The sequence below is a fragment of the Heterodontus francisci genome, chromosome 2, assembly GCF_036365525.1.
Source record: "Heterodontus francisci isolate sHetFra1 chromosome 2, sHetFra1.hap1, whole genome shotgun sequence".
NCBI lineage: Eukaryota > Metazoa > Chordata > Chondrichthyes > Heterodontiformes > Heterodontidae > Heterodontus > Heterodontus francisci.
Window position 1 is genome coordinate 54,514,343 of NC_090372.1, and position 14,851 is coordinate 54,529,193.

The window sequence follows — 14,851 nt, forward strand, 5'->3', positions numbered from 1 at the left end:
TCTCTCTCCCTATTCCTCGCTTCGCTATTACGTGGCACGGGCAACAACCCAGAGATAACAACTCTGTTTGTTCTCGCTCTAAGCTTCCACCCTAGCTCCCTGAATTTCTGTCTTAAATCCCCATCTCTCTTCCTACCTATGTCGTTGGTGCCTATGTGGACCACGACTTGGGGCTGCTCCCCCTCCCCCTTAAGGATCCCAAAAGCACGATCCGAGACATGACGAACCCTGGCACCTGGGAGGCAACATACCAACCGTGAGTCTCTCTCGTTCCCACAGAACCTCCTATCTGTTCCCCTAACTATGGAGTCCCCAATGACTAATGTTCTGCTCCTCTTCCCCCTTCCCTTCTGAGCAACAGGGACAGACTCTGTGCCAGATACCTGTACCCCATTCCTTACCCCTGGTAAGTCGTCCCCCGCAACAGTATCCAAAACGGTATACCTGTTGTTGAGGGAAACGGCCACAGGGGATCCCTGCACTGCCTGCTGGTTCCCTCTCCTTCCCCTGACGGTAACCCATCTACCTACTTCTTTTACCTGAGGTGTGACTACCTCCCCATAACTCCTCTCAATAACCCCCTCCGCCTCCCGAATGATCCGAAGTTCATCCAGCTCCAGCTCCAGTTCCCTAACGCGGTTCTCGAGGAGCTGGAGTTGGGTGCACTTCCCACAGATGCAGTCAGCAGGGACACTCTTGGCGACCCTTACCTCCCACATTCTGCAGGAGGAACATACAACTGCCTTAACCTCCATTCCCACTATTCTAAATTCCCAACAAATCTACTGAAAAAACAAAAAGTCAAAACTTGTTCGCAAAAGAGGTTAGCAATCCAACGGACAGAACTTCTTAAAAAAAAAAGCTTACCTTATCAACACACCAGAGTCCTTTTTTTTTGGTTAGAGGAGGAGGGTGGGTGGGAGACACTATACGTGTAGTGTCTCGGGTACAGCCACCACACAAATATATACTTTTTACTTACCCAGCAGTCCCCTGGTCCTCCGAAAACAAAAGGGAATTCACTTTTAAACTTACACTGAAATTGACTTCACAGCTGTAAGCCCGCTCCCGCACCTCCGTTACTATCAAAGCTGCAGTCACCGAAACTAAAACAGAAAAGGACTCATTTATGCATACTCTGTTTTCTGCCAGTCAGCCAGTCTTATATCCATGCTAAGATGTTACCCCTTACACCATGAGATCCTACTTTGCGCAATAACCTTTTATATGGCACCTTGTCAAATGCCTTCTGGAAATCCAAGTACAGTACAGTGGCGCAGTGGTTAGCACCGCAGCCTCACAGCTCCAGCGACCCGGGTTCAATTCCGGGTACTGCCTGTGTGGAGTTTGCAAGTTCTCCCTGTGTCTGCGTGGGTTTCCTCCGGGTGCTCCGGTTTCCTCCCACATGCCAAAGACTTGCAGGTTGATAGGTAAATTGGCCATTAGAAATTGCCCCTAGTATAGGTAGGTGGTAGGGAAAATATAGGGACAGGTGGGGATGTGGTAGGAATATGGGATTAGTGTAGGATTAGTATAAATGGGTGGTTGATGGTCGGCACAGACTCGGTGGGCCGAAGGGCCTGTTTCAGTGCTGTATCTCTAAACTAAACTAGTACATCAACGGGCTCCCCTTTATCCACAGTGCATGTTATTCCTTCAAAGAACTCCAATAAATTGGTTAAATATGATTTCCCTTTCACAAAAGCATGCTGACTATTCCTGATTACCTTGAGTTTTTCTAAATGCCAAGCTATAGCATCCTTAATGATCGATTCTAACACAATTGTTTTCACTGGAACGACGGAGGTGGAGGGGCGACATGATAGAGGTTTACAAAGTTATAAGTGGCATGGACAGAGTGGATAGTCAGAAGATTTTTTCCGGGGGGGCGGGGAGGAAGAGTCAGTTACTAAGGGACATAGGTTTAAGGTGAGAGGGGCAAAGTTTAGAGGGGATGTGCGAGGCAAGTTCTTTACACAGTGGGTGGTGAGTGCCTGGAACTTGTTGCCGGGAGAGGTGGTGGAAGCAGGTACCATAGAGACGTTTAAGAGGCATCTTGACAAATGCATGAATAGGATGGGAATAGAGCAATATGGACCCCGGAAGTGCAGAAGGTTTTAGTTTAGGCAGGCATCAAGATCGGCGCAGGCTTGGAGGGCCGAATGGCCTGTTCTTGTGCTGTACTGTTCTTTGTTCCCACGACAGACGTCAAGCTAACTGGCCAAAGTTACCTGCTTTCTGACTGTTCCCCCTTCTTGAATAGAGGGGTTATATTTGCTACTTTCCAGTCTGATGGAACCTTTCCAGAATCTAGCGAATTTTGAAAAATTAACACCAATACATTAGCCACCTCTTTTAAGACCCGAGGATGAAGCCCATCAGGACCTGGGGACTTGTCAGCCCACAGCTCCATCAGTTTGCTCAGTACTGCTTCCCTGATGATCGTAATTTCACCAAGTTCCTCTCTTCCTTCCACGTCCTGATTTACAGCTATAACTGGAATGTTTTTGTATCCTCTATAGTGAAGACAGAAGCAAAATATTTGTCATTTCATCCGCCTTTTCTTTATTTATTTAGAGATACAGCACTGAAACAGGCCCTTCGGCCCACCGAGTCTGTGCCGACCATCAACCACCCACAATCCTACACTAATTCCATATTCCTACCACATCCCCACCTGTCCCTATATTTCCCTACCACCTACCTATACTAGGGGCAATTTATAATGGCCAATTTACCTATCAACCTGCAAGTCTTTGGCATGTGGGAGGAAACCGGAGCACCCGGAGGAAACCCACGCAGACACAGGGAGAACTTGCAAACTCCACACAGGCAGTACCCAGAATTGAACCCGGGTCGCTGGAGCTGTGAGGCTGCGGTGCTAACCACTGCGCCACTGTGCCGCCCTTATCTACTATTACCTTCCCATTCTCAATCAGTAGAGGACCCATACTCACTTTATTTACTCTTTTCCTTTTTAAATTTCTGTTGAAACTCTTGCTATCCATTTTTACATTTCTAGCTAGCATCCACTCCATGCTTCATTGTGCCATTTACGCCCCTAGCTGGTCAATGCTGCAGACTGTGGCATGCATGTCAGTGCGCTATTCCTGCATCCACATGAAGCCGCACTCTCTCATTGGAGGAGCTCATGTGCTCAAAACACTGAAACATTGTGAAGCACATAAGATGAATAGTCTCCTCCATTTTCATCCCATCACTCTGCAGTGCCTCAGGTAACTCCAAGACGTCGGCACACATCACACTCTGATTTTCCAGGTCGAGCCACCTGTCCTCCATCCTCCGAGAGGAACTGCCCACAGCTGATTGTGCCTCCCCTGTCTCTTCCTGCTCTTATTTTTTATTTAGAGATACAGCACTGAAACAGGCCCTTTGACCCACCGAGTCAGTGCCGACCATCAACCACCCATTGGTACTAATCCTACATGAATCCCATATTCCTACCACATCCCCACCTTCCCTCAATTCCCCTACCTACTTGCACTAGGGGCAATTTATAATGGCCAATTTACCTATCAACCTGCAAGTCTTTGGCTGTGGGAGGAAACAGGAGCACCCGGCGAAAACCCACGCAGACACAGGGAGAACTTGCAAACTCCACACAGGCAGTACCCAGAATTGAACCCGGGTCGCTGGAGCTGTGAGGCTGCGGTGCTAACCACTGCGTCACTGTGCTGCTCTGAAGTACCATCATCCTGTGCCACCATTTCTAATACTGCACAAAGACCCACCAAGGTGCGAGTGTCTGCGCTGGTGGAGGGTGCGCAAGTAAGATGTGATGGTGCAAGCTCTGATGTATCTTCCTCCTCGGACTCCTTCAGAACACGTTGGCAGTGTGTCAACTCTTACTCTCTGTCCCTGACCCTGTGGGTGACATCATAAGAAAAGGCGGTCATGAGAAATCATCACAATCAATAGATGCTTCTGCTGCTTGTTCCATGAGGAGGATTGCCATGTATCCCCTGAACCTGAGGATGTTGAGATATTTTCATCCTGTCTATGCTGAACTCTCGTTTCTCTGTCTCCAATGTCCTGGTGGCTTGCCATTCTGGCCAGATCACGGGCCAGCTCCTCCAAATGTGTTAGTGACATGAGCTGGGAGACCTTGCCATCCAAACGTTGCCCTCTTGCTCTCCCTCGCCATTGTTCTCCTATTTGGCTTGCGAGGTGAAGAAAAATACCATTAGGACAATGCCTCTCTCTCTCACCACCTGCAGCTTTTCATTCACATAAGATGTTGCAGTCTTTACTGTAACCTGCTGTCCAATTGGATTATGAACTATGCTTATGGGGCATTAATGCTGCAGTGCATATATCTCCTATGGCCAGGAGAATTCTATGCGCCCTAAAGATGCCCCTCTCTTTTGTATTCTGGTGACTACTGGCCAAGAGGCATGCCATCTGCGTGTATCTTTGACTCACCTGCCAAACCTAAGCAAGTCATTGAAACATTTGCTGCAGTGGACCGAGTTCCTCCTCTGCGAATGACCTCATGAGCCACCTCCAGCTCTGCCACCTTAGTCTGCTTTGCAGGCTTTCTCATACCACTGGCAGTGAAAAGGATATTTCTCTATGATGCCACTGCCTCCAGCAGCACCTTAAGTGAAGTGTCAGAAAAGCGAGGGACGGTTGCCCTGGCACGGGGCCTCTCCTTGCCCACTGCCCTCTGCTCAGCTTCTCCTTTCATTATTGAGGCAAACAACAGCTACAGCAATGGTTGCTGTTGGCCCTTTAAGTGAGGCTCACTGCTTTATGTGTCCTGTACCTGTGGCAGCTAATTGAACAGTGAATGTGGTGTGGGGTCGAGAACTGGAAATGAACACGACATCAGGGTCCTGACTTCTGAATTGAAATTCTGCCCAATGCATCTTCATGGTAAAATTAACTGCCTGTACCAGCCTGTTTATTCTGCCCAAAATGTACAACTTTTTAAATGTCCTTATAACTATTATTGCATTCTATAATCATGCAACATACATAGAGTCATGGAGTTGTACAGCCTAGAAACAGGCTCTTTGGCCCACCGTGTCTATGCTGACCATAATGCCTATCTATACTAATCCCACCTGCCTGCATTAGTTCCATAGCCCTCTATGCTTTGCTCATTCAAGAACTTGTTCAGATGCCTCTTAAATGTTGATACTGTTCCTGCCTGGCACCACCTCCTCTGGCAGCTCATTCCAGATACCCACTATTCTTTGTGTGAAAAATTTACCCCTTTGATGACCGTTACTTTTCATAATAAATTTTTGAAATGTAGAAAATCATGGAGATCTGGGTAATGATTGGAGATGAAATGCTAGAGCAAATCATTTATTTGGTAAGCTTGCTAGAAGAAGCAGTCAGCTAGATCTCACTCGATCTTTCTCTCTCCCTAAAATTGGTGTGAACACCATAGTAGGTTTGTCTCAGTAGGTGACTTGTTGAGGTTCAGCCTTTCAGTGGTTGAGTATTGGCCACTGCTGCTCTTGTTGCAGTCCACTGGCCCTCTCAGTACATGGCACCAATTAGCCTCAGCATAGAAAGTGTTGCCATAGAAACTGGCCACTTTTAACTTGCTAGACTGACTTTGGTATTGTTCAGTTTATCTGCATCTCTGAATGAGGTCAAGATAGTCACTCCCTAAGCCTTTCTGTGTGGAGTTCACTTTAACCTTTAAAGGAAAAGGAATGGTGAAGAATTTATGCTAGGTCCGCAACATGGTAAGGTTTTAAATTTGTTTCATAAAACCAATAGAATTTCACATTATTTTGTTGGCAAATTCTGTTGACAGTTGTTCTTTTTTAAAAAAAGAGAGATTTGTTGGCACAATAAGTTCCTAAAAAGTATGTGTTGTACTCTTCCCTTCTAGCAGTAGTCAAACAAACTTAAAACTTTAAACTATTTAAATGATGGAAGGGTAGATCTGGTAGCTTAAGCTTTTCGCAACCCAGTGGGTTTTATTCACTGTCGAGTGCCAGGGCTCTCGGTCATTCTAGTTTATTTGTCTCTTGAGAGTGTTCCAGCATTTCTTCCAGGCTAGTGGATGGAATATTAGATGCCAAGAAGTGAGACATTCCTTTTTTGGTGATGGGGGCTGGGAGAAGAGAGAGAGAGAGAGGTAAGTTGTTACAATGATCAGTTCGCCCAGTTGAAGAGTCAGCTTCTGCAGTGGGTAATTGATGGTAGGTGTGTAAATCTGCATCCAAACCATCTTACTATCACAGGTAGGAAAGAGGCTCTTGCGAATGCAGTTTAGGGAAGGCATTCATTGTAACGTGACCTCTGTCTTCTGGGTTGCAGTATGTTAGAAGACTGAATGCTTCATTTTGAGATTGAGTTCAGATTTTAATGTTCTGTTAAATAATTGCAACTAAATAAAAAATCGAGGATGATGCTACCACTAGCTGCTGACTAACCGAAGTATGTTCAGGTGCCCATTAATGAGTTTACACATGTGACTTTGGGTGCTCGAAGGTAGGTCAGAGGATTCACTATTTCTGTAGTGAAAATGTGGAGAGAAAATGCACAGCAACAGCCGGATTATCAATCTGAATGTATTGTTACCCAAACAGGCAAAAGAGTTAAGAAAATTAAAATCTTGTGAAAAATTTGAGATTTGTTAGATTTTGTGTGCAAGGTGTTGTTGAATTACATGAGCTTTCATTATGCTGCCAGGCTTATTGTGTACTTAAGTTATCTTTCTTAGTGAGCAGTAATGGCACATCTATTGACAGAGAAATTATTTTTTTCCCCTCTGAGGCACTGTGTGCACAGCAGAGCTTTGGACAATGGTTTGTTTTCCTGGCACAGTCACTTACTATAAGCAGGTTCAAGTCCTTTGTTTGTCTGATTGATTGCATTGGTCAATGAATAATGGAATGCTAATCGGGTACAGAAGGGAGAATGATGGATAAATGGCTGTGAAACAGTGAAGAGAGAAAAAAATTCCAATTGTTTATTACCATTAACATTTGCAAATTTAAAAGCTATTGCTGTGCGGCTAGTGCCTAGTTTCTCTTTCCCGATGCAAACGGGCTTTTTGTTTATTTTTGCATCCGTTCAAGCATCTTAATTTACATTTCTAAAGTTCATACTGAACATGCGTGACTTCTTCGAAGAATCTTCAATCTACCACAAATAACTTGCACATTTTAAAGGGATAATGCACCCTATTGGGATGTTTTACCAATCCTGCTTTTGTTTGTTTTGATATCTGCTCTGGTGCAAATTTTATAGGTCAATTATCTGAATTTGTTTTTAATATCATTAAAAGCATTAAATTCTGATTTGAAAGCAAATTGTAACGTCATGATGTAGAATTTAGTGACACAGTAACATTGCCATTCCTTCCTCTGTATACCAGCATAATGAAGTGTCATGTTCTCATTTCCATGTCAACACTGCCCTTTTACACAATGTGTGGTTGGCTAAGGAAGTAAAAATCCTTTAGTAGCCGGCATACTTCAAATTACAGGAGATTGATGGACAATTATTATTTCCTATTGCTGTTAGTGTTACTGCACTATTTCTGCCAAATATGATAATCCTCTGTTCTCACTTTCTCTGAATTCAGATGCCAGATCAGTTTGACCAAACAGTGGTGCTAAACCAATTGAGATATTCAGGAATGTTGGAAACTGTGAAAATACGACGAGCAGGATTCCCAGTCAGGAGGCACTTCCAGAACTTCTATGCAAGGTATTATTTGTAGATCAAGATTTATACACAGGACCGTTTGATCACTCCATATGTTTTGGAGATTAATTCTATACATACTTATCTCAGTTGAGCCTGAAAAAAGTCACTTGTTTCACAGTGAACCAAACTGACTTGATTCCATACATAATACAACAACTTGCATTTATATATTTAGAGATACAGCACTGAAACAGGCCCTTTGGCCCACTGAGTCTGTGCCAACTAACAACCACCCATTTATACTAATCCTACATTAACCCCATATTCCCTACCACATCCCCACCATTCTCCTACCACCTACACTAGGGGCAATTTACAATGGCCAATTTACCTATCAACCTGCAAGTCTTTAGCTGTGGGAGGAAACCGGAGCACCCGGTGGAAACCCACGCAGTCACAGGAAGAACTTGTAAACTCCGCACAGGCAGTACCCAGAACTGAACCCGGGTCGCTGGAGCAGTGAGGCTGCGGTGCTAACCACTGCGCCACTGTGCCGCCCTTTAAACATTAGCACCTTTTAACATAATAAAACATCCCAAGGCGCTACACGGAAAATATATCAGACAGAATTTGACACAGGTACTTAGAGATATTAGAAAAAGTAATAAAAAGCTTGGTAAAAGAGGCAGATTTTAAGGAACGACTTAAAGGAAGAGAAAAATAGTAGAAAGGCCTGAATTGGAAGAACCGTAGAAAGCTCAAAGGGTTGTAGTGCTGGAAGGGGGGTCACAGAGATCAGGAAGGGTGATGCTATGGAGGGTTATAATTTGAGAATTTTAATTTTGGATGAGTACTGTGAACATCCCGTAAAACAGCTCTGCTACCGAGTCCCCATGCTACTGGTTAGCTATGAGTGAAGGTACTCCAAGTACACTTACATGTATGTTAAATTTTGGTATTCATTTTATATTTAAGAAAATAATCCTTAAAGCTTGAGAGACGAGTGTTGCTAGAGTTTGTAATTAATGATATTTGCATATAATGAAAATATTGATCCAGAGTGTACCTGTTACAAGTCCATTCACCAAAGTCGACCACCAGCAGCAACAAAGAACAGAAATTGGCAGACATGGTTCATATGTGGCTTGAGGCCTGTATAAAAGGACTAATGCCATTGCCGACAGGCCCTGCAAGCACAGCTTTCCTGCTGGAATTGCAGAATAATTCAACTATATTTAGATATGTGTGTGGAACAATCATGGGATTTGCTATTTTCAAAATGCTACAATAGCTTTAAATGAGACCTCTCCAGATCATTAACTCTGAGGAGTCATAGAGTCATTATGGCACAGAAAGAGGTGCTTTGGCCCATCGAGTCCATGCTGGCTCTCTGTAGAGCAATCCAATCAGTCCCATTCACCTGCTCTATCCTCATTGCCCTGCAAGTTTCTTTCCCTCAATTGTCCATCCAATTTCCTTTTGAAATCATTGATCATCTTTGCTTCCATCATAGTTAAGCAACAGCCTGACATAGTCATACTCAAGGAATCATACCTTACAGACAATGTCCCAGACACTGCCATCACCATCCCCAGGTATGTCCTGTCACACCGGCAGGACAGGCACAGCAGAGGTAGCGGCACAGTGGTATACAGTCGGGAGGGAGTTGCCCTGGGAGTTCTCAACATCGACTCCAGACCCCATGAAGTCTAATGGCATCTGGTCAAACATGGGCAAGGAAACCTCCTGCTGATCACCAGCTACCGCCTCCCTCAGCTGATGAATCAGTACTCCTCTATGTTAATCACCACTTGGAGGAAGCACTGAGAGTGGCAAAGGCGCAGAATGTACTCTGGGTGGGCGACTTCAATGTCCATCACCAGGAGTGGCTCGGTAGCACCACTACTGACCGAGCTAGCTGAGTCCTAAAGGATATAGCTGCTAGACTGGTTATGCAGCAGGTGGTGACGGAACCAACAACAGGGAAAAACATACTTGACCTCGTCCTCGCCAATCTGCCTGCTGCAGATGCATCTGTCCATGACAATATTGGTAGGAGTGACCACTGCACAATCCTTGTAGAGACGAAGTCCTGCCTTCACATTGAGGATACCCTCCATCGTGTTGTGTGGCATTACCACTGTGCTAAATGGGATAGATTTCAAACAGATCTAGCAATGCAAAACTGGGCATCCATGAGGCGCTGTGGACGATCAGCAGCAGCAGAATTGTACTCAACCACAGTCTGTAACCTCAGGGCCTGGCATATCCCCCACTCTACCATTACCATCAAGCCAGGAGACCAACCCTGGTTCAATGAAGAGTGCAGGAGGGCATGCCAGGAGCAGCAACAGGCATACCTCAAAATGAGGTGTCAACCTGGTGAAGCTACAACACAGAATTATTTGCGGGTCAAACTGCAGAGGCAACATGCGATAGACAGAGCTAAGTGATCCCATAACCAACGGATCAGATCTAAGCTCTGCAGTCCTGCCACATCCAGTCGTGAATGGTGGTGGACAATTAAACAACTAAGTGGAGGAAGTGGCTCCACAAATATCCCCATTCTCAATGATGGGGGAGCCCAGCACATCAGTGCGAAAGATAAGGCTGAAGCATTTGCAACGATCTTCAGCCAGAAGTGCAGAGTTAATGATCCATCTCGGCCTCCTCCTGAAGTCCCCAGCATCACAGATGCCAGACTTCAGCCAATTCGATTCACTCCGCGTGATATCAAGTAACGACTGAAGGCACTGGATACTGCAAAGGCTATGGGTCCTGACAATATTTCGGCAATAGTACTGAAGACTTGTGCTCCAGAACTTGCTGCGCCCCTAGCCAAGCTGTTCCAGCACAGCTACAACACTGGCATCTACCTGGCAATGTGGAAAATTGCCCAGGTATGTCCTGTACTCAAAATGCAGGACAAGTGGGGCGGCACAGTGGCGCAGTGGTTAGCACCGCAGCCTCACAGCTCCAGGGACCCGGGTTCGATTCCGGGTACTGCCTGTGTGGAGTTTGCAAGTTCTCCCTGTGTCTGCGTGGGTTTTCTCCGGGTGCTCCGGTTTCCTCCCACAAGCCAAAAGACTTGTAGGTTGATAGGTAAATCGGCCATTATAAATTGTCACTAGTATAGGTAAGTGGTAGGGAAATATAGGGATAGGTGGGGATGTTTGGTAGGAATATGGGATTAGTATAGGATTAGTATAAATGGGTGGTTGATGTTCGGCACAGACTCGGAGGGCCGAAGGATCTGTTTCAGTGCTGTATCTCTAATCTAATCTAATCTAAAGTCAACCCGGCCAATTACTGCCCCATCAGTCTACTTTGAATCATCAGTAAAGTGATGGTAGGTGTCATCGACAGTGCTATCAAGCAGCACTTGCTTAGCAATAACCTGCTTAGTGACACTCAGTTTGGGTTCCGCCAGAGCCACTCAGCTCCTGACCTCATTACAGCATTGGTTCAAACATGGAAAAAAGAGCTGAGCTCAAGAGGTGAGGTGAGAGTGACTGCCCTGGACATCAAGGCAGCATTTGACCATCAAGGAGCCCTAGCAAAACTGAAGTCAATGGGAATCATGGGGAAAATTCTCTGCTGGTTGGAGTCGCACCTATTACAAAGGAAGATGGTTGTGGCAGGTCGATCGTCTGAGCTCCAGGACATCGCTGCAGGAGTTCCTCAGGGTAGTGTCCTAGGCCCAAGCAGCTTCAGCTGCTTCATCAATGACCTTCCTTCAGTCATAAGATCAGAAGTGGGGATGTTCACTGATGATTGCACAATGTTCAGCACCTCCTCAGATACTGAAGCAGTCCATGTATAAATGCTGCAAGACCTGGACAATATCCAGGCTTGGGCTGATAAGTGGCAAGTAACATTCACGCCACACAAGTGCCAGGCAATGTCATCTCCAACAAGAGAGAATCTAACCATCTCCCCTTGACATACAATGGCATTACGATCGCTGAACTCCCCCACTATCAACATCCTGGGGGTTACCATTGACCAGAAACTGAATTGGACCGGCCTTATAAATACTGTGGTTACTAGAGCAGGTCAGAGGCTAGGAATCCTCCGGAGAGTAACTCACCACCTGACTCCCCAAAGCCTGTCCACCATCTACAAGGCACAAGTCAGGAGTGTGATGGAATATTCTCCACTTGCCTAGATGGGTGCAGCTCCAGCAACACTCAAGAAGCTCGACACCATCCAGGACAAAGCAGCCCGCTTGAATGGCACCCCATCCACAAACATTTATTCCTCCACCACCGACACACAGTGGCAGCAGTGTGTACCATCTCAAAGATGCACTGCAACAATGCACCAAGGCGCCTTCGACAGCACCTTCCAAAACCATGACCTCTACCAACTAGAAGGACAAGGGCAGCAAATGCACGGGAACATCACCACCTGCAAGTTCCCCTCCAAGTCACACACCATCCTGACTTGGAACCATATTGCTGTTCCTTCACTGTCGCTGGGTCAAAATCCTGGAACTCCCTTTCTCACAGCACTGTGGGTGTACCTACCTCACATGGACTGCAGCAATTCAAGAAGGCTGCTCACCACCGCCTTTTCAAGGGTAAATAGGGATGACAATAAATGCTGGCCTGGCCAGCAATGCCCACATCCCATGAATGAATAAATTTAAAAAGAGTTCCAAGTCATTATCACTCTCTGTGTAAAAATAAAAGGTTCTCTCTCACATCTCCCTTGCATATCTTGCTGAAAACTTAAATCTGTATGCCTCGGTCCTTGTACGATCAGCTAATGGGAACAGCTTTTTTTTGTTTACCTCATCTAAACTTGTCATAATCTTGTACACCTCGATCAACTCTCCCCTCAATCTCCTTTGCTCCAAGGAGCACAATCGCAGTTTCTGCAACATAACCTTGTAGCTAAAATCCCTCATCCCTGGAACCATTCTGATAAATCTCCTCTGCACCCTCTCAAGGACCCTCACAACCTTCCTAAAGCGTGGTGACTAAAACTGGACACAGTACTCTGGTTGTGGCCTAACCAGAGCTTTGTCAGGGGGCAGCATAACTTCCCTCCTTTTGTACTCTGTGCCTCTATTTATGAAGCTCAAGATCGCATACGCCTTGCGAATTAATCTTTCAATATGTCCTATCACCTTCAAAGATCTATGCACATGAACCTCCAGGTTCCTCTGTTCCTCTACTCTGTTTAGAACTGTGCCATTAGTCTAAACTGTCTTTCCCTATCCCTTCTGCCAAATACATCACCTCACACTTCTCTCTAATAAATTCCACCTGTCACTTGTCTGCCCATTCTGCTAGCCTAGTCCTGCTGAAGTCGAGTTGTATCATCTTCACTGTTTTCCAGACCTCCAAATTTTGTATTTTTCTATCTTCCAATATCCAAATCATTCATATATATATCAAAAAAAAAGCAGTGGTCCCAGCATTAAACCTTGGGGAACACTCCTGTCTACCATCCTTCAGTCTGATAAACAACCCCAAAGTTCTGCTCTTCTCTCTGACGGGATTTCCGTTTGTCTCTTTTATCTTGTTCATCTTCATTGCTTTCTATTTCTCTCCTGGTGTTTGATCAGGTGTTTACCAAACCTTGTTTCACAGCCACATCTCCTTAAGTGACTGTCTCCGGCTCCGACTTAATCCACGTGGATTCCAACTGAAGGTCCATCTTTCATGTTTCGAATTCACCCAGGATTACTGGTATCTCCAAGACATACAACGTTTCTCGGACTGCTGTTCTCACCGCATCCTGAGATCCACACTCAGTGCCATGCGCCACCGCATGTACACACTCAACCTCTCTCCAGCCGCACCGGCTCACCCTATCTCAAAGCTGTCCTGCTCCGTAGTTGCATTTCAACCTTCGTCTTATCCAACGCATTAGCAAAAAACTTTTTCTCTTCCTTTTAGGTAGTAAGGAACACGAGCTCCAGAAGCTCATGGGTAACAATGCCCTTCCAGATCCTTCTTCCCCTGCACTTCACTCTGACCCCTTGCCGTGTATTCACTATACCCATGACCTTCCCCTCTGATGCTGAATGATCTGTACTCAGCAAAGGACTTGCTTTTATCCCCTTACGCCCCCACTTCAATGAATTTCGCGCTCGGTATGATATTGAGCTCCTCTTCTGTTGCCTTCACCTCGGGGCTCACTTCTTTGACCAGGAGTCCTCCCCCCAACCAGCAGACCTATTTACCCGCCTCCAGCATTCGCCCTCCGCCTGGTCCCTTCCCTCTGGCCTCTTACCCATTCTTAAGCTTTTCCTTGTGAACTGTCAGCATGACATTGGCCACCTTAATTTCTCTGCTCCCTTCACTCACTCTAACCTGTCTCGCTCTGAACATGCTGCACTCCGTTCTCTCAGGACTAACCCTGATATTGTGATCAAACCTGTTGACGGGTGGTGGTGTTATTGTATGGCGTACTGACCTCTACCGTGCAGAGGCTGAATGCCAACTCTCAGACACTCCTTCCTACCCACCCCTGGATCATGACCTCACCACCGAACATCAAGCCACTGTCTCCAGAACTGTCATTAACCTCTGGAATTCTTCCCTCTACAGCTTCCCACCTCAGAGTCCAACAACCCCAAACAGCCTGCTTCTACCTCCTTCCCAAAATCCACAAACAGGACTGTCCTGGTCGATGCATCGCTTTGGCCTGTTCCTGCCCCACTGAACTTATTTCTTCCTGTCTTGACTCTATTTTTTCTCCCCTTGCCCAGTCCCTTCCCACCTATAACCGTGACTCTTCTGCTGCCCTGTGCCATTTTGACCATTTCCAGTTTCCTTCCCCTAACCGCCGCCTCTTCGCTATGGACGTCCAATCTCTCTACACCACCATCCCCCACTGGGACGGTCTGAGGGCTCTCCATTTCTCCTTTGAACAGTGGCCCAACGTGTCTCCATCCACCACCACCCTCCTCCGCCTAGCTGAACTTGTTCTGATATTGACAACTTTTCCTTCAATTCCACTCACTTCCTCCAAATAAAAGGCATCGCTATGGGTACCTGCCTGCCTTTTTGTGGGGTATGTCAAACATTCCTTGTACCAGTCCTACTCAGGCCCCCTCCTCCAACTCTTTTTCTGGTACATTGACGACTGTATTGGTGCCGCTTCCTGCTCTCGCCCCGAACTGGAAAACATCATCAACTTTGCGTCCAATTTCCACCCTCCTCTCACATTCACTTGGTCCATCTCCGACATTTCC

At 46.0% G+C, this 14,851-nt stretch overlaps 1 protein-coding gene across 1 annotated transcript in view; it reads left to right on the plus strand.

Moving 5' to 3' along the window:
• Nucleotides 1-14,851, plus strand: part of myo10 (myosin X) — a 613,607-nt gene that overhangs the window by 448,940 nt on the left and 149,816 nt on the right. The window contains exon 20 of the mRNA XM_068058429.1: nucleotides 7,577-7,701. Within this exon, the coding sequence (XP_067914530.1) occupies nucleotides 7,577-7,701 (125 nt within the window). The remainder of the gene's footprint in view (nucleotides 1-7,576; nucleotides 7,702-14,851) is intronic.